This window comes from Oncorhynchus nerka, linkage group LG4 (assembly GCF_034236695.1).
Source record: "Oncorhynchus nerka isolate Pitt River linkage group LG4, Oner_Uvic_2.0, whole genome shotgun sequence".
NCBI classification, from domain to species: Eukaryota; Metazoa; Chordata; class Actinopteri; order Salmoniformes; family Salmonidae; genus Oncorhynchus; species Oncorhynchus nerka.
The window spans coordinates 85176298-85196415 of record NC_088399.1 but is presented as its reverse complement, the minus strand read 5'-3'; the positions used below and the strand labels follow the sequence as shown (position 1 = coordinate 85196415).

Sequence of the window (20118 nt, the reverse complement as noted above, 5' to 3'; positions counted from 1 at the left end):
AGTAGTGCACTACATAGGTAATAGGGTGCCGTTTGGGTACACCCTTGATCTGTTGGTGGTGGGCCTGTCTCTGCCTCCCTCCCTCTCTTCCTGCATCTGGCTGGACTGGAGCTGAGGTGGATTGTTCATTGAAGATCCACTCTTTCTAGCTGCAGCCAGGAACGGCCCCACAGTGACCCTAATGTCCACAAGCACTCAGTCCAGGGAGAGAGAAATAAAGGTAAAACGAGAGAGAAAGAAAGAGTCAGAGGAGGGCTAAACTGAAGGAAGAGTCTGAGAGGAGGGCTAAACTGAAGGAAGGGTCTGAGAGGAGGGCTAAACTGAAGGAAGAGTCTGAGAGGAGGGCTAAACTGAAGAAAGAGTCAGAGGAGGGCTAAACTGAAGGAAGAGTCTGAGAGGAGGGCTAAACTGAAGGAAGGGTCTGAGAGGAGGGCTAAACTGAAGGAAGAGTCTGAGAGGAGGGCTAAACTGAAGGAAGAGTCTGAGAGGAGGGCTAAACTGAAGGAAGAGTCAGAGGAGGGCTAAACTGAAGGAAGAGTCTGAGAGGAGGGCTAAACTGAAGGAAGGGTCTGAGAGGAGGGCTAAACTGAAGGAAGAGTCTGAGAGGAGGGCTAAACTGAAGGAAGAGTCTGAGAGGAGGGCTAAACTGAAGAAAGAGTCAGAGGAGGGCTAAACTGAAGGAAGAGTCTGAGAGGAGGGCTAAACTGAAGGAAGAGTCTGAGAGGAGGGCTAAACTGAAGGAAGGGTCTGAGAGGAGGGCTAAACTGAAGGAAGAGTCTGAGAGGAGGGCTAAACTGAAGGAAGAGTCTGAGAGGAGGGCTAAACTGAAGGAAGAGCCTGAGAGGAGGGCTAAACTGAAGGAAGGGTCTGAGAGGAGGGCTAAACTGAAGGAAGAGTCTGAGAGGAGGGCTGAACTGAAGGAAGAGTCAGAGGAGGGCTAAACTGAAGGAAGAGTCTGAGAGGAGGGCTAAACTGAAGGAAGGGTCTGAGAGGAGGGCTAAACTGAAGGAAGAGTCTGAGAGGAGGGCTAAACTGAAGGAAGAGTCTGAGAGGAGGGCTAAACTGAAGGAAGGGTCTGAGAGGAGGGCTAAACTGAAGGAAGAGTCTGAGAGGAGGGCTAAACTGAAGGAAGAGCCTAAGAGGAGGGCTAAACTGAAGGAAGAGCCTGGGAGGAGGGCTAAACTGAAGGAAGGGTCTGAGAGGAGGGCTAAACTGAAGGAAGAGTCTGAGAGGAGGCTAAACTGAAGGAAGAGTCTGAGAGGAGGGCTAAACTGAAGAAAGAGTCAGAGGAGGGCTAAACTGAAGGAAGAGTCTGAGAGGAGGGCTAAACTGAAGGAAGAGTCTGAGAGGAGGGCTAAACTGAAGGAAGGGTCTGAGAGGAGGGCTAAACTGAAGGAAGAGTCTGAGAGGAGGGCTAAACTGAAGGAAGAGTCTGAGAGGAGGGCTAAACTGAAGGAAGAGCCTGAGAGGAGGGCTAAACTGAAGGAAGGGTCTGAGAGGAGGGCTAAACTGAAGGAAGAGTCTGAGAGGAGGGCTGAACTGAAGGAAGAGTCAGAGGAGGGCTAAACTGAAGGAAGAGTCTGAGAGGAGGGCTAAACTGAAGGAAGGGTCTGAGAGGAGGGCTAAACTGAAGGAAGAGTCTGAGAGGAGGGCTAAACTGAAGGAAGAGTCTGAGAGGAGGGCTAAACTGAAGGAAGAGTCTGAGAGGAGGGCTAAACTGAAGAAAGAGTCAGAGGAGGGCTAAACTGAAGGAAGAGTCTGAGAGGAGGGCTAAACTGAAGGAAGAGTCTGAGAGGAGGGCTAAACTGAAGGAAGGGTCTGAGAGGAGGGCTAAACTGAAGGAAGAGTCTGAGAGGAGGGCTAAACTGAAGGAAGAGTCTGAGAGGAGGGCTAAACTGAAGGAAGGGTCTGAGAGGAGGGCTAAACTGAAGGAAGAGTCTGAGAGGAGGGCTAAACTGAAGGAAGAGCCTAAGAGGAGGGCTAAACTGAAGGAAGAGCCTGGGAGGAGGGCTAAACTGAAGGAAGGGTCTGAGAGGAGGGCTAAACTGAAGGAAGAGTCTGAGAGGAGGGCTAAACTGAAGGAAGAGTCTGAGAGGAGGGCTAAACTGAAGAAAGAGTCAGAGGAGGGCTAAACTGAAGGAAGAGTCTGAGAGGAGGGCTAAACTGAAGGAAGAGTCTGAGAGGAGGGCTAAACTGAAGGAAGGGTCTGAGAGGAGGGCTAAACTGAAGGAAGAGTCTGAGAGGAGGGCTAAACTGAAGGAAGAGTCTGAGAGGAGGGCTAAACTGAAGGAAGAGCCTGAGAGGAGGGCTAAACTGAAGGAAGGGTCTGAGAGGAGGGCTAAACTGAAGGAAGAGTCTGAGAGGAGGGCTGAACTGAAGGAAGAGTCAGAGGAGGGCTAAACTGAAGGAAGAGTCTGAGAGGAGGGCTAAACTGAAGGAAGGGTCTGAGAGGAGGGCTAAACTGAAGGAAGAGTCTGAGAGGAGGGCTAAACTGAAGGAAGAGTCTGAGAGGAGGGCTAAACTGAAGGAAGAGTCTGAGAGGAGGGCTAAACTGAAGGAAGAGTCTGAGAGGAGGGCTAAACTGAAGGAAGAGCCTAAGAGGAGGGCTAAACTGAAGGAAGAGCCTGGGAGGAGGGCTAAACTGAAGAAAGGGTCTGAGAGGAGGGCTAAACTGAAGGAAGAGTCAGAGGAGGGCTAAACTGAAGAAAGAGTCAGAGGAGGGCTAAACTGAAGAAAGAGTCAGAGGAGGGCTAAACTGAAGAAAGAGTCTGAGAGGAGGGCTGAACTGAAGGAAGAGTCTGGGAGGAGGGCTAAACTGAAGGAAGAGTCTGAGAGGAGGGCTAAACTGAAGGAAGAGTCTGAGAGGAGGGCTAAACTGAAGGAAGGGTCTGAGAGGAGGGCTAAACTGAAGGAAGAGTCTGAGAGGAGGGCTAAACTGAAGGAAGAGTCTGAGAGGAGGGCTAAACTGAAAGAAGAGTCTGAGAGGAGGGCTAAACTGAAGGAAGAGCCTGGGAGGAGGGCTAAACTGAAGGAAGAGTCTGAGAGGAGGGCTGAACTGAAGGAAGAGTCTGGGAGGAGGGCTAAACTGAAGGAAGAGTCTGAGAGGAGGGCTAAACTGAAGGAAGAGTCTGAGAGGAGGGCTAAACTGAAGGAAGGGTCTGAGAGGAGGGCTAAACTGAAGGAAGAGTCTGAGAGGAGGGCTAAACTGAAGGAAGAGTCTGAGAGGAGGGCTAAACTGAAAGAAGAGTCTGAGAGGAGGGCTAAACTGAAGAAAGAGTCTGAGAGGAGGGCTAAACTGAAGGAAGAGTCTGAGAGGAGGACTAAAGGAAAGGGCTCAACGGCCCACTCTCTGGTGGAACTTGCACAACAACATAAGGACTGAACGAACTGATGGTGATAGCGGAGGTGGGGGCTGTTTGAGTGATAGAGACAGAGAGATGGGGGAAGATTAAAAAAGAAACACAGGGAAAGAAAAAGAGAGAGAAAGAGGGACTCTCTCCCAGTCTCGACATGAATCGGCCTACTGCTGGGGTTGCAGCAGGCAGCGGTGCCCCCCGAAACCCGTCGCCAAGACCTCACAAGTGACATGGACCTGGGCCTGGGGAGGGGCTCCATTCTCTGACCCTAGCAGCTGGTGAGTGATTAAAAGAGGTGAAACAATGGTCTGCACACTCAAGCAGAAACCAGGGCTAAGGGGAGGGGACAGGAGCCTCTGCACGGAATAGAGAACAGACAGGGCAGAGGGAATGTGTGTGTGTGTGTGTCTGTGTATGTGCACGTGCGGTGTGTTTGTGTGCGGTGTGTGTGTGCATGCGTAAGCAGTGTGTCTGAGGGTCCCTTGCGCAGGTCAGCCAGAGAGCGTAAACAGGCCTTCTTTTTTTGCATCTCCGTCCACCCGTAACCTAGGAGGCCAACAGACAGCGGCAGAGGCAGTTATTTAGGGAGTTGATACAATGGCATCACCCCCATGAGTTCCTCTCTGTTTGCTTTAAATGGCCATTTGCGACATGTTTCCTTTCAACAGCATTTCCTACAAAACCCCAATTATCTCAGAAGTGTGACTTGAGGACAAACATACAAACAACAAGGCCCCATGGCGCTTCATCTCCCCTCCCTGCTTCTGTTCATTCCTATAACAGTCATTCAGTAGTAGATGATACATGTGAAGATGAATGACAAGCCGTTGCTTGTCAAGAGTTAATAGATTTTAGTTGTTAATAACAATGAATAGTTTGTAGGGCTGGGGATAATGTCAAACTATCAAACTGACATTAATATCTAGTCTCCAGTCTGCAGATGGTATGAGAAAACACCTGACCTGTTGCAAACCAATGTGACAGGAGGTGACACAGAACAACGAGTTGCCCAACACCCTAACTGTCTATGACAGCACCTCGACCAGAGATAGCTAGCTAGGAAACACAAGGCAAGCGATACCCAAGAATAATAATAAAAAAGTAGCCTAGAGAAAAAGCAGTGAAAACATGGCATCCCCTAGTGCAGTCCCTGTTGTCATGCTAATAAGCAAGACGCAGTCATATTGTTTTTTGTATCCGTGTCACAATACAGGACATCTGCCAGTTAGTGTAATGCTTCATTAACCAGGCTTTTATAGGGCCAGGCCTGGAGACGGGGAAGGACGGGGGATCTGGGGGTGGAGGAGGGGGTAGAGGGGCACGAAGCCCAGCGTTAGCCCAGCGTTAGCCCAGCGTTAGCCCAGCGTTAGGTTGGGGGAGGCTGCGGGACAGAGACCGGCTGCTTCATGTCCTTCCAGCTCATTTGATTCCCGGAGCCTCTTTGATCAATTACCATACGGTGGGTCTTACTGTAGGTCTGAAAGGGGGCAGTTGGGGGTGGGGGTCTGCAATCTGGTGTCCTCTGGTCTGGAGGAGTGTTACTGTGCAGTGGGGGTCTGCAATCTGGTGTCCTCTGGTCTGGAGGAGTGTTACTGTGCAGTGTCCACTGTCATGGAAATAAAAGGGACGATGCCACTGTCATCTTGTACTTGATCGTTTTCCATTGTCCCTCATCGCTCCAGCTGCTGTTTGGATGTTGAAAATTAAAATGAAATTAAATCAAATTTGATTTGTCACATACAAATGGTGAGCAGATGTTAATGTGAGTGTAGCGAAATGCTTGTGCTTCTAGTTCCGACAGTGCAGTAATAACGAACAACGAGTAATCTAACCTAACAATTTCACAACTACTACCTTATATACACAAGTGTAAAAGGATAAAGAATATGTACATAAAGATACATGAATGAGTGATGGTACAGAACGGCATTGGCAAGATGCAGTAGATGGTATCGAGTACAGTACATATATACTGTATGAGATGAGTAATGTATGTAAACATATAAAAGTGGCATAGTTTAAAGTGGCTAGTGATACATGTATTACATAAAGATGGTAAGATGCAGGAGATGGTATAGAGTACAGTATACATATGAGATGAGTAATGTTAAACAGTATATTAAGTGGCATTGTTTAAAGTGGCTAGTGATACATTTTTTTACATCAATTTCTCCATTATTAAAGTGGCTGGAGTTGAGTCAGTATGTTGGCAGTAGCCACTCAATGTCAGTGGTGGCTGTTTAACAGTCTGATGGCCTTGAGATAGAAGCTGTTTTCCAGTCTCTTGGCCCCTGCTTTGATGCACCTGTACTAACCTCACCTTCTGGTGAACAGGCAGTGGCTCGGGTGGTTGTTGTCCTTGATGATCTTTATGGCCTTCCAGTGATATCGGGTGGTGTAGGTGTCCTGGAGGGCAGGTATTTTGCCCCCGGTGATGCATTGTGCAGACCTCACTACCCTCTGGAGAGCCTTACAGTTGTGGGTGGAGCAGTTGCCGTACCAGGCGGTGATACAGCCCGACAGGATGCTCTCGGTTGTGCATCTGTAAAAGTTTGTGAGTGCTTTTGGTGACAAGCTAAATTTCTTCAGCCTCCTGAGGTTGAAGAGGCGCTGCTGCGCCTTCTTCACCACGCTGTCTGTGTGGGTGGACCAATTCAGTTTGTCCGTGATGTGTACGCCGAGGAACTTAAAACTTACTACCCTCTCCACTACTGTCCTGTCGATGTGGATAGGGGGGTGTTCCCTCTGCTGTTTCCTGAAGTCCACAATCATCTCCTTTGTTTTGTTGACATTGAGTGTAAGGAAAATTCCCTGACACCACACTCCGAGGGCCCTCACCTCCTCCCTGTAGGCCGTCTCGTTGTTGTTGGTAATCAAGCCTACCACTGTAGTGTCGTTCGCAAACTTGATGATTGAGTTGGAGGCGTGCATGGCCACGTAGTCGTGGGTGAACAGGGAGTACAGGAGAGGGCTCAGAACGCACCCTTGTGGGGCCCCAGTGTTGAGGATCAGCGGGGTGGAGATGTTGTTACCTACCCTCACGACCTGGGGGCGGCCCTTCAGGAAGACCAGTACCCAGTTGCACAGGGCTTGGTCGAGACCCAGGGTCTCGAGCTTGATGACGAGTTTGGAGGGGACTATGGTGTTAAATGCTGAGCTGTAGTCGATGAACAACACTCTCACATAGGTATTCCTCTTGTCCAGATGGGTTAGGGCAGTGTGCAGTGTGGTTGCGATTGCATCGTCTGTGGACCTATTGGGGCGGTAAGCAAATTGGAGTGGGTCTACGGTGTCAGGTAGGGTGGAGGTGATATGGTCCTTGACTAGTCTCTCAAAGCACTTCATGATGACGGAAGTGAGTGCTACAGGGCGGTAGTCGTTTAGCTCAGTTACCTTAGCTTTCTTGGGAACAGGAACAATGGTGGCCCTCTTGATGCATGATTTTCTTTTTGTAATCCGTGATTGACTGTAGACCCTGCCCCATACCTCTTGTGTCTGAGCCGTTGAATTGCGACTCTACTTTGTCTCTATACTGACGCTTAGCTTGTTTGATTGCGTTGCGGAGGGAATAGCTACACTGTTTGTTTTCGGTCATGTTTCCGGTCACCTTGCCCTGATTAAAAGCAGTGGTTCGCGCTTTCAGTTTTGCACGAATGCTGCCATCAATCCACGGTTTCTGGTTTGGGAATGTTTTAATGGTTGCTGTGGGTATGACATCGCCGATGCACTCGCTAATAAACTCGCTCACCGAATCAGCGTATTCTTCAATGTTGTCGTTTGACGCAAAGCGGAACCTATCCCAGTCCACGTGATCGAAGCAATCTTGAAGCGTGGAATCAGATTGGTCGGACCAGCGTTGAACAGACCTGAGCACGGGAACTTCCTGTTTTAGTCTCTGTCTATAGGCAGGGAGCAACAAAATGGAGTCGTGGTCAGCTTTTCCGAAAGGAAATGGAATGGGATCTCTCCCGCTCAAAAAGTGGTCTTCGATGCTTGCTTTCAAATCAAATCAAATTTGATTAGTCACATGCGCTGAATACAACAGGCTTACTTATGAGCCCCTAACTGATAGTGCAGTTTCAAAAAATACGGATAAGAATAAGAGGTAAAAGTAACAAGTAATTAAAGAGCAGCAGTAAAAAAAATAACAATATATACAGTGAGGTGCCGGTACAGAGTCAATGTGCGGGGGCACCGGTTAGTTGAGGTAGTATGAACAGTTGAAATCGGAAGTTTACATATGTTTAGGTTGGAGTCATTAAAACTCGTTTTTCAACCACTCCACAAATTTCTTGTTAACAAACTACAGATTTGGCAAGTCGGTTAGGACATTACTTTGTGCATTACACAAGTAATTTTCCAACAATTGTTTTCAGACAGATTATGGGTCTTCCAAATTGACAATGACCCCAAGCATACTTCCAAAGTTGTGGCAAAATGGCTTAAGGACAACAAAGTCAACATATTGGACTGGCCATCACAAAGTCCTGACCTCAATCCTATAGAAAATGTGTGGGCAGAACTGAAAAGGCATGTGCGAGCAAGGAGGCCTACAAACCTGACTCAGTTACACCAGCTCTTTCAGGATGAATGGGCGAAAATTCACCCAATGTATTGTGGGAAGCTTGTGGAAGGCTACCCGAAACGCTTGACCCAAGTTAAACAATTTAAAGGCAATGCTACCAAATACTAATTGAGTGTATGTAAACTTCTGACCTACTGGAAATGTGATGAAAGAAATAAAAGTTTAAATAAATCATTCTCTCTACTATTATTCTGGCATTTCACATTCTTAAAATAAAGTGGTGATCCTAACTGACCTAACACAGGGAATTTTTACTAGGATTAAAAGCCAGGAATTGTGAAAAACTGAGTAAATGTATTTGGCTAAGGTGAGGTTAATAAATAGAGAGAGACTAACTGTCGAGAGGGAAAGAGGTTAATAAATAGAGAGAGAGACTAACTGTCGAGAGGGAAAGAGGTTGCCAACACTTCCGCTTCCTACCGTTTGCAGATACTGGGTCTGTGTTTCAAATGGCACCCTATTCCCTACACAGTGCATAGGCCCTGGTCAAAAGTAGTGCACTATACAGTGTATATGGAATAGGATGACATTTCAGATGCACCCCAGCAAATAACTGGATTACTTCCGGATTAGTCTGATAGTCAGGATGACTTATGGTTTGTTAGTGTGTTTGGACAATTCTTTAGCCTACAGGAAAGGGAGGTTGGACACACGATGAGACACTGCACATAAAGAAATGCCTTCTGTCAGTGTCACCTAGTTCTGTCAATCTATATGATTACACACACTTACAGACGCACACACACACACAAATAAAACACACACACAGCGTCTCCTCCTTTAGATACAGAGTGAAGTGAGGGACCAGAATGAAAATAGAAAAGCCGAGGCCCTCTAATTAGGACCCAATATGCCACATGTGCTGCCCTTCAAAAAGCCTGAATGCTGTCTGATGTTTGGGAGTTCCATCCTCGGTTCCTGTCTGGGCTAGGAAGAAATATTCCCAGGATACTTTGCAAAAACAAGGTCCACATATTCATAGACCTTACGAATACAGTAGGGCATTTTCAATTTAGTGTGAACTTACTAAGAAGTTGCCCCTAGACAGACTCACTTTGATAGTTTCAGGTGGCACCCCAGGATCAGGTGCTTTCTCCAGGTACGTGGTCAGGTCCTGGTCAACGTGCTCAAAGACCAGGGTCAGCTTGGTCTCGCGGTCGGTCCGAGACACAGTACACACATCGAACAGTCTGCAGAGAGAGAGAGGCAGAGTGAATACTGCTGCTTAGCATTGTTAATGTCAGTCAGATATCATGGTAACACTTGTATAAAATGATCTATAAAGGGTTTGTAAAAGGATCACAAGTAGTCCATAAAGTAGTTGACAAGTAAATAGAGGTTATAAAGTCATCCGTCTTTAATTTAAGAGGAATAACAAAGTATTTTCATGTATAACGACCATCTATGACAAAACATATTTTCCCGTCTAAACTGGCTTCTGAAATATAGATAGACATTTGATAGGATCCCGACCATAATTCAATACCTGAGAGAGATCTAATCTATTTAAACAATCTAGCTTCAGTTAGGGGGGAGGGGGAATTTGTTCATAGTGTCAGTTAACTGTCCAGGGTCCGGTTTCCCAAAAGCATCCAAAGCATAGGATCCTATGGTTCTAAAATGAACTTAGCCTTACAATGCTTTTGGGAAACCAGGCCCAGACTAGTTTTCCTGACAGTTTTGAAAGAATGCAAGCAATGCTTTCACATACTGGGCCTTGTTAGCTAAACGAAAGGAACCGATCTGAAATTCCTTACTCGTGACTGATGGACATTTTGGCAACATGATCTCCTAGCCCTTATTCCAGTATGTGTGCAATAGCGGACTACACAGTACAGTAACCACAATAGGATCCGGTGAGAGTTGAACACCTTGACAGAGTGATTGATTTGGCATTCTCCTTATTAAAAACATGCAACTGTAACCGGCTAGGCTGATATTGATTACTGCATTGTTGAGTTTAGAGTTTGCAAGAAAGGCATTTCACTGTACTTGTGCACGTGACATTAAAACTTGAATCCAGGTCTCCTTCATGCCACAATACCCCTTAGTCCACTGAGCTAAAGCCTAGGCAATATATCTGGGAGCAAACGCAAACTCTTCAGGTCTCAGACAAGGTTACACATCAAGCAGGCATACACTATATGTACAAACGTATGTGGACACCCCTTCAAATGAGTGGATTCTGCTATTTCAACCAAACCTGTTGCAAACAGGTGTATAAAAATAGAGCACACCACCATGCAATCTCCATAGACAAACATTGACAGTAGAATAGCTTTACTGAAGTGCTCAGTGACTTTCAACGGGGCACCGTCATCAGATGCCACCTTTCCAAGTCAGTTTGTCAAATGTCTGTCCTGCTAGAGCTTCCCCGGTCAACTGTAAGTACTGCTATTGTGAAGTGGAAACGTTGAGGAACAACAACGGCTCAGTGGCAAAGTAGAAGTTCTGTCCTCGGTTGCAAAACTCACTACTGAGTTCCAAACTGCCTCTGGAAACAACGTCAGCACAATAACTGTTCGTTGGGAGTTTCATAAAATGGGTTTCCATGGCCGAGCAGCCGCACACAAGCCTATGATCACCATGCACAATGCCAAGCGTCGGCTGGTGTGGTGTAAAACTCGCCGCCATTGGACTCTGGAGCAGTGGAAAGCATTCTCTGGAGTGATGAATCACGCTTCACCATTTGGCAGTCCGATGGACTAATCTGGGTTTGGAGGATGCCAGGAGAATGCAACCTGCCCCAATACATATTGTCAACAGTAAAGTTTGGTGGAGGAGGAATAATGGTCTCGGGCTGTTTTTCATGGTTCAGGCTAGGCTTAGTTCCAGTGAAATGAAATCTTAATGTTACAGCATACAATGACATTCCAGATGATTCTGTGTTTCCAACTTTGTGGCAACAGTTTGGGGAAGGCCCTTTCCTGTTTCAGCATGACAATGCCCCCAGGCACAAAGCGAGATACATACAAAAATGGTTTGTCGATATCGGTGTGGAAGAGCTTGACTGGCCCACACAGAGCCCTGACCTCAAACCCATCGAACACCTTTGGGATGAATTGGAACACCGACTGCGAGCTAGGCCTAATCGCCCAACATCAGTGCCCGACCTCACTAATGCTCTTGAGGCTGAATGGAAGGAAGTCCCCACAGCAATGTTCCAACATCTAGTGGAAAGCCTTCCAAGAAGAGTGGAGGCTGTTACAGCAGCAAAGAGGAGACCAATTCCATATTAATGCCCATGATTTGGAATGAGATGTTCTACGAGCACGTGTCCACGTACTTTTAGTCATGTTGTGTAGTTCCGACCCATTTCCTTTAGGCACGTGCTCGTAGAACCTATCCTTTAGCCTCCTGCCCACTAACCCTATCCTTTAGCCTCCTGCTCACTAACCCTATCCTTTAGCCTCCTGCTCACTAACCCTATCCTTTAGTCTCCTGCCCAGTAACCCTATCCTTTAGCCTCCTGCCCACTAACCCCATCCTTTAGTCTCCTGCCCACTAACCCCATCCTTTAGCCTCCTGCTAACTAACCCTATCCTTTAGCCTCCTGCTCACTAACCCTATCATTTAGCCTCCTGCCCAGTAACCCTATCCTTTAGCCTCCTGCCCAGTAACCCTGTCCTTTAGCCTCCTGCCCAGTAACCCTATCCTTTAGCCTCCTGCCCAGTAACCCTATCCTTTAGCCTCCTGCCCAGTAACCCTATCCTTTAGCCTCCTGCCCAGTAACCCTATCCTTTAGCCTCCTGCCCAGTAACCCTATCCTTTAGCCTCCTGCCCAGTAACCCTATCATTTAGCCTCCTGCCCAGTAACCCTGTCCTTTAGCCTCCTGTCCAGTAACCCTATCATTTAGCCTACTGCCCACTAACCCTATCCTTTAGCCTCCTGCTAACTAATCACATCCTTTAGCCTCCTGCTAACTAACCCTATCCTTTAGCCTCCTGCCTACTAACCCTATCCTTTAGCCTCCTGCTAACTAATCACATCCTTTAGCCTCCTGCTAACTAACCCTATCCTTTAGCCTCCTGCCCACTAACCCTATCCTTTAGCCTCCTGCTAACTAACCCTATCATTTAGCCTCCTGCTCACCAACCCAATCCTTTAGCCTCCTGCTCACTAACCCTATCCTTTAGACTCCTGCTCACTAACCCTATCCTTTAGCCTCCTGCTAACTAATCATATAATTTAGCCCCCTGCTCACTAACCCATTCCTTTAGCCTCCTGCCCAGTAACCCTATCCTTTAGCCTCCTGCCCACTAACCCTATCCTTTAGCCTCCTGCCCACTAACCCTATCCTTTAGCCTCCTTCTAACTAATCACATCATTTAGCCTCCTGCTAACTAACCCTATCCTTTAACCTCCTGCTAACTAATCACATCCTTTAGCCTCCTGCTAACTAACCCTATCCTTTAGCCTCCTGCCCACTAACCCTATCATTTAGCCTCCTGCTAACTAACCCTATCATTTAGCCTCCTGCTCACCAACCCAATCCTTTAGCCTCCTGCTCACTAACCCTATCCTTTAGACTCCTGCTCACTAACCCTATCCTTTAGCCTCCTGCTAACTAATCATATAATTTAGCCCCCTGCTCACTAACCCTATCCTTTAGCCTCCTGCTCACTAACCCTATACTTTAGCCTCCTGCTCACTAACCCTATCCTTTAGCCTCCTGCTCACTAACCCTATCCTTTAGCCTCCTGCTAACTAATCATATCCTTTAGCCTCCTGCTCACTAACCCTATCCTTTAGCCTCCATCCTGACAACACCAATAATAATGTTGTAGCTACATTATATCTATTTTAAGAGGGAAACCCTTGGCGACTCCTGAGCAGCCAACACAATACATTAACATTGTGGGTGTATTTTTACAAGGTGACAAACCGAGCCCAAACATACAGATTATTTGGGCAGTTGTGCCATGGGGAAGCGTTGGTGAAAGCCTAGAGAAGACGTCCAGTGTCAACCTCAAAGAGCCGGGGACGACGACAAAGATTCCTTCAGGAGCACCAGGGCAACGCATGATGCGTCATGGCAACTGAAGCAGTCTGGACTGCCCATGACCGACCCCTAGATGTGGTTGAGCAGCATCTCTCACCATGGCAACCAATCCGTGTGTGTGACAAGAACGTGGATGGAATTTATCCACTCACTGACATCGCTCTATCATTGATTCAATGACACTATGGGGCCAATAAGGTCCGTATCCCACATCTTTTATGCAGTAATTCTTAGATTTAATAAAAAATTAGTCATAATTACAGTGGAATCCCTATTTCAATAGCTTCAAATATTTCGAAAGAGTCAATGGGTCTGTAGTAATAACAGTAAAATTGCAGTTGATGTCTGTGTAATCTCTATGAATTGTCTTGAAGTAAAGCATGGGAAAGCTGCTCCACCTGGTAGTCCTTTTCTTTTCCCCTTGTAGCCTAAAGGGAATATGCACTGTGCCACACCCCCTGTTAACAAAGGCTTGTAAATCCTGCACTGATGATTCAAGGTATTATTGCCATACGCCCATGATGTCACAGAACGAGCGAGCCACCCTGTTGGAAACTTGGGGTTAAACGCCCCTCAGAACCGTGATTGTTCCACTACAATGCAGCCTCTCGCTAGACACTGAACATATGGGATGACTAATGGGCGTCATTCTTAAACATCCAGGGGTTGGCTGGCCTGTAGTTACACAGTAGGTCCAGAATGCACCCTGCTCAGTGCTTGCTCTCTCCCGCGCTGTTTAGCTTTACAGAGAGACCAGACCAGACGCCCTTTGGTGTGGATTTGAGCTTGGGCTAACGTATAGGAACCAGAATTTAACAGAATGGGAGAAATTAACATACCACAAAGTATAGGGAGTAAGGACACATTTTGTGTCATCATTTAAATCTGTCGAACCTTCGATGTGTGGAATCTCTATGAAGAATATATGAATTTATTCAGCTGAAGAGAATAATAGAGGCTGTAGTGTGACAAACAGCGCTTAGAGTAACATTTGTACAGTATTATTAAAAAGTTTAATACAAAAGCACTCAATCTCTCATTATAAGCTAAATGGCAAGGTTAGACCTTGAGCTGGGCCGGTAAATGACGTGGTTTCTCTGCCGAACTGAACTGACCTCCAAATTGGACCATGGGAGTATACAGCTGCAAAGCATAACAACCCCTGTATGTTGTCTTGTGGCCTGGAGGACTAAAAACAACACATCTTATATGTAGACTACTGGAATGGGGGCAAAATCCGCCCAATACAGTATCTCTTAGTGTGACTCGATGCACAAAATGGTTCTTTCTTATCATTCCCAACCGCAGTTCATTGACTTCCCAACCGCAGTTCATTGACTTCCCAACAGCAGTTCATTGACTTTTCTGTGAAATTCCACTCTAACCAGCGATGGGGATGACTTTACCCATGACTTATTTAGGTTGATTAATCTGGTGAACAGATATCATCCAAGAATGTCTATCACAGGTGCTGCACACAAAGAAACCTTCCAGACACACCGAGCTGTATTAAACATAATGAACAATCTACTGTATGGCACTATAGTATCACCAGGATCAAAATGGGGTTTATAGTTGTACATCACAAAACAACAACTTTTACAAAGGTCAATAAGGCAACTCCATAAACCGCTACAAGGCATTGTGCAGTAATTTGTTGGTTGCAACGTGGTCTCAGAGCCTTTTTTAAATCTTTAAATCTGAAAGACTCCATTTAGTATAATATATTATGTTTCGTATGGTATGTACTCATTTGTGGATGTCCATCACCTATTTCGTCTGATACTGTATGTTAGGAATTACAATTTGTATTATATGTTACGAATTTGCTAAATGTACAATATGTTACTAATTTGCTAAATGTACAATATGTTACAAACTCTAGCTAGGTGGCTAGGGAAAGGGGTATACCTAGTCAGTTGTACAACTGAATGCATTCAACTGAAATGTGTCTTCCGCATTTAACCCAACTTCAGAGGTGTGGGGGGCTGCCTTAATTGACATCCACATCTTCGGCGCCTGGGAAACAGTGGTTTAACTGTTCAGGTGCAGAATGACAGATTTTTACCTTGTCAGCTCAGGGATTTGAGCCAGCAACCTTTAAATTACTGACCCAACACTGTAACCACTAGGCTACCTGCTGCCCTATGGCTAGATGGCTAACATTAGCTCGCTAACGTTAGCTAGGGTTAGGGTTAAGGTTAAGTTTAGGAGTTAGGTTAACCCCAAGAGTCCATGTCCGCACCCCGCATAAATCGAATTAGTATAATACAAAAATCTCCATACAAATCTGTCAGTTTAAGACGGAAATATCTGTTTTGCATTGTGATGCGTATCAATCTACCACATCCGCCATTGTCGCACTTCCTCATCTGCAGTGGAAGGTGACAGAGCTAGACCAGGAGGCATCCCGAAAATCGCTCTTCCCGACAAAATTGTCTGTAGCGTCTGAACGGTTTGGCCTACAAACTATTGTGACCCCTCTATGGAAAGATCACGAACACGATGGTGTTCTCTGTTTGCTCTACGACCCCCACAAGTGGGACTCATCTGAAGTCGGTACAGCCGATCTGCCAACTTCTGTCTGTAGGGTCCCAACAGTTTGGGATACACATTAATATGACCCCTCTGCAGAAATATGAGACTCTCACAAACACGTACATGCCAGGTTTGCTCTAGGACAACCACGGGCCCCACAAGACTTGTCTAAAGCAAACGTTATTTATACATCTGTCAGCAATGGGTGTGGCTGAAATAGTCCACTAATAATCCACTAATTTGAAGGGGTGTCCACAAATGTTTTATATATATAATGTATCTACAGTATGTAGACAGTTTAGTGCCAAAAATATGGGGTTACAAAAATGTACAAATAAAAAAGACTAACTTTCCTGATCTTTCTTATATCGCTCAGCTATAGGACAAACGCTTCAGAAGAAACTTCCTACAGATGTTTTGGGGGGGGGACTAGCTATGGTTCCATGTAGTGAATTTGTTATTCAATGCGTTTGTATGGGCTAATAGCAGTAAGGCCAAAAATATTTTTTTCATCAAATTTTTTTTTTTAACTATTCCATATAGTTTAGTAGAACCCACCCGCATCCCAACCCACCCCCTACTCCGGCTTAAAACTTTTCCATATAGTTTAGTAGAACCAACCCACATCCCACCCCACCCCCTACTCCGGCTTAAAACTATTCCATATAGTTTAGTAGAACCCACCCACATCCCACCCCCTACTCCGGCTTAAAACTATTCCATATAGTTTAGTAGAACCCACCCACATCCCACCCCACCCCCTACTCCGGCTTAAAACTATTCCATATAGTTTAGTAGAACCCACCCACATCCCACCCCACCCCTACTCCGGCTTAAAACTATTCCATATAGTTTAGTAGAACCCACCCACATCCCACCCCTACTCCGGCTTAAAACTATTCCATATAGTTTAGTAGAACCCACCCACATCCCACCCCACCCCTACTCCGGCTTAAAACTATTCCATATAGTTTAGTAGAACCCACCCACATCCCACCCCACCCCCTACTCCGGCTTAAAACTATTCCATATAGTTTAGTAGAACCCACCCACATCCCACCCCACCCCCTACTCCGGCTTAAAACTATTCCATATAGTTTAGTAGAACCCACCCACATCCCACCCCACCCCTACTCCGGCTTAAAACTATTCCATATAGTTTAGTAGAACCCACCCACATCCCACCCCACCCCCTACTCCGGCTTAAAACTATTCCATATAGTTTAGTAGAACCCACCCACCCACATCCCACCCCACCCCTACTCCAGCTTAAAACTATTCCATATAGTTTAGTAGAACCCACCCACATCCCACCCCACCCCCTACTCCGGCTTAAAACTATTCCATATAGTTTAGTAGAACCCACCCGCATCCCAACCCACCCCCGGCTTAAAACTATTCCATATAGTTTAGTAGAACCCACCCACCCACATCCCACCCCACCCCCTACTCCGGTTTAAAACTATTCCATATAGTTTAGTAGAACCCACCCACATCCCACCCCACCCCCTACTCCGGCTTAAAACTATTCCATATAGTTTAGTAGAACCAACCCACATCCCACCCCACCCCCTACTCCGGCTTAAAACTATTCCATATAGTTTAGTAGAACCCACCCACATCCCACCCCTACTCCGGCTTAAAACTATTCCATATAGTTTAGTAGAACCCACCCACATCCCACCCCACCCCTACTCCGGCTTAAAACTATTCTATATAGTTTAGTAGAACCCACCCACATCCCACCCCACCCCCTACTCCGGCTTAAAACTATTCCATATAGTTTAGTAGAACCCACCCACATCCCACCCCACCCCCTACTCCGGCTTAAAACTATTCCATATAGTTTAGTAGAACCCACCCACATCCCACCCCACCCCTACTCCGGCTTAAAACTATTCCATATAGTTTAGTAGAACCCACCCACATCCCACCCCACCCCCTACTCCGGCTTAAAACTATTCCATATAGTTTAGTAGAACCCACCCACCCACATCCCACCCCACCCCTACTCCAGCTTAAAACTATTCCATATAGTTTAGTAGAACTCACCCACCCACATCCCACCCCACCCCTACTCCGACTTAAAACTATTCCATATAGTTTAGTAGAACCCACCCACATCCCACCCCCTACTCCGGCTTAAAACTATTCCATATAGTTTAGTAGAACCCACCCGCATCCCAACCCACCCCGGCTTAAAACTATTCCATATAGTTTAGTAGAACCCACCCACCCACATCCCACCCCACCCCCTACTCCGGTTTAAAACTATTCCATATAGTTTAGTAGAACCCACCCACATCCCACCCCACCCCTACTCCGGCTTAAAACTATTCCATATAGTTTAGTAGAACCCACCCGCATCCCACCCCACCCCTACTCCGGCTTAAAACTATTCCATATAGTTTAGTAGAACCCACCCGCATCCCAACCCACCCCGGCTTAAAACTATTCCATATAGTTTAGTAGAACCCACCCGCATCCCACCCCACCCCTACTCCGGCTTAAAACTATTCCATATAGTTTAGTAGAACCCACCCGCATCCCACCCCACCCCTACTCCGGCTTAAAACTATTCCATATAGTTTAGTAGAACCCACCCGCATCCCAACCCACCCCCGGCTTAAAACTATTCCATATAGTTTAGTAGAACCCACAATGTAACATATCATACTAAATGGAGTGTCTCAGAATTACATACAGATCATACTAAATGCTCTGAGAGCAGGTTGTTTAAAGAGATACATATCAGGGGTTATAATAGCATATGGTTGAAAAGATAATGCAACATCTGGGAGATTGTTAGATGCACCCCTCTCCATCTCTTCTTACCTGACCACGTTGGGGTGTTCGAATGCCTCCAGTTGCCTCAGTACCGCCACCTCACGGATGGTCGAGAGGGGCATCCCTTCCTCCTCCGTCTGTACCCGAACTCGTTTTAGGGCTACAAAGCGTCCCTCGTTCTTCAAATCTCGTGCCTTGTACACCTTTCCATACGCACCTTCCCCAATCTCGGCGACGGGCTCGTACTGTTGTGCTACACTTTCTTTGTCCATTTTTGCGTCTTTTTTCTTTTTCTTGTTGAGAATATTGCGGGGAATCCCAACGAACGTAACGAACCAGGGTTATTACAAAGCCATCCTCACAGAAAATAGTTGTTGGCGCGTGCAATGCCTAAATTAAAGGAAGACAGAGGTAGCAGAGACATCGTATATGTATGTCTGTTTTTGGTTAAACGGAGGTCCACAACATTGTGTCATCAAGTTTAGTATTATTCCGACTATCAACACGAGAACCCCGATGCGTTCTACTTGATCCACTCCCACTTCATTACGCGTATGAATCTCTTGTCCTCCTAGTTACCTCACATCACACATCTGGCATCTCTAAAAAAATGTTTTTAAAAACAATTTTACACGAGTTCTCTGCAGAATGCAGTACACATTACAACAATAAAGGTCATCTTTCTGTTCATGCGTAATCACAGATATGTAGACGAATGAGTCAGAAAAACAAGCAAACCAACTTGAAAGAATACAATATAAACTCTGCAAACTCAAGTTATAATTATTATACAAATATTTTTTCCAGCCTCCGATATCTTTTCCCAAATGTTCCAGTCTATTATGGTTTATTATAGGCGACAAACTTTTGCGAGCACGTGGTTGTCTACTGATTGTATTGTCTGAACTTCCTATAGTCCATTTAACCACATCTCTCATTTTCCATGTCATTAATAGTGTTGTGGTTTAATAATGCAACTTGTTCGCTATGCGTTTTTTGCACGGCAACTTTAAAAATATATATATAAACATTTAAAATAGCCTACAACAATTAAAACATTGCAGCATCGTAATTGGCAACTCATGCTTTTAAAATATCACAATAAGTACATTCATGCAAAATACATTTTTCTACACAAAAGTAAAATATGAATATTTCAGCCTACCTTATTTTATGTTATCAGTGAAAGTCGCAATTGGTCGTGTCCATGAATTTATGAAACATGCCCACTTTGGATAAGTGTTCACACTAAGACACAACACATCACAGATCCCTCACTGTCACGCCGGGCCACACAGGTAGTCGGATGGAGCAGCTTCTGTAACCCCCATCCCTCAGCAGTAGGCTCACCACCTCTGCAACTGCAGCTCAAGCAAAGCAACTATAATACGGGGGGAGGGGGGTATTTTTTTTTTTTACAGAAAAACACAGTGCCTACTGCAACTTGGGGGGGGGGGTCATAGGACAAAAGCGTGATATATTCTCCAAGCCACGCTTTTCTCAGTTTTTCCCCTTTTTAACTCTCTTTTCCCCATTTATCCCGGGATATGCAACGCTTGCCTGTGAGCTCCGTCTCTTCTTCGCTTTCCCACGCTGGCTGAATGTGCCTTGACCCCCTTCAGATAAGTTTGACACAGAGCAGGAACATTTCCGCATTCCTCCCGACTACAAAGACTAACCGCCTCCTTTTTCGTTATGTTGCCCTCCTTGGTTCTTTATCATTCATAGTTCTCTCTCGGGTTTACCTCAGAGTCTAAACCAGCAGCACCACAGGGGGAAATCTGGGCGGCAAGAAACGTTTATTTTAATGGAACATTCGATCTATCCGGGCCATTGAAAACTATTCCAT

General features: G+C 46.0%; 1 protein-coding gene across 1 annotated transcript in view; it reads right to left on the bottom strand.

The window, feature by feature from the left end:
* cdk6 (cyclin dependent kinase 6) overlaps positions 1-19899 on the bottom strand; it is a 158986-nt gene extending 139087 nt beyond the window's left edge. Inside the window, exons 1-3 of the mRNA XM_065017986.1 lie at positions 19435-19899; positions 18318-18659; positions 8996-9131 (exon numbers count right to left, since the gene is read on the bottom strand). Of these exons, the coding sequence (XP_064874058.1) occupies positions 8996-9131; positions 18318-18541 (360 nt within the window). The 5' untranslated portion in view covers positions 18542-18659; positions 19435-19899. The remainder of the gene's footprint in view (positions 1-8995; positions 9132-18317; positions 18660-19434) is intronic.
* Between the last annotated feature and the right edge of the window lie 219 nt (positions 19900-20118).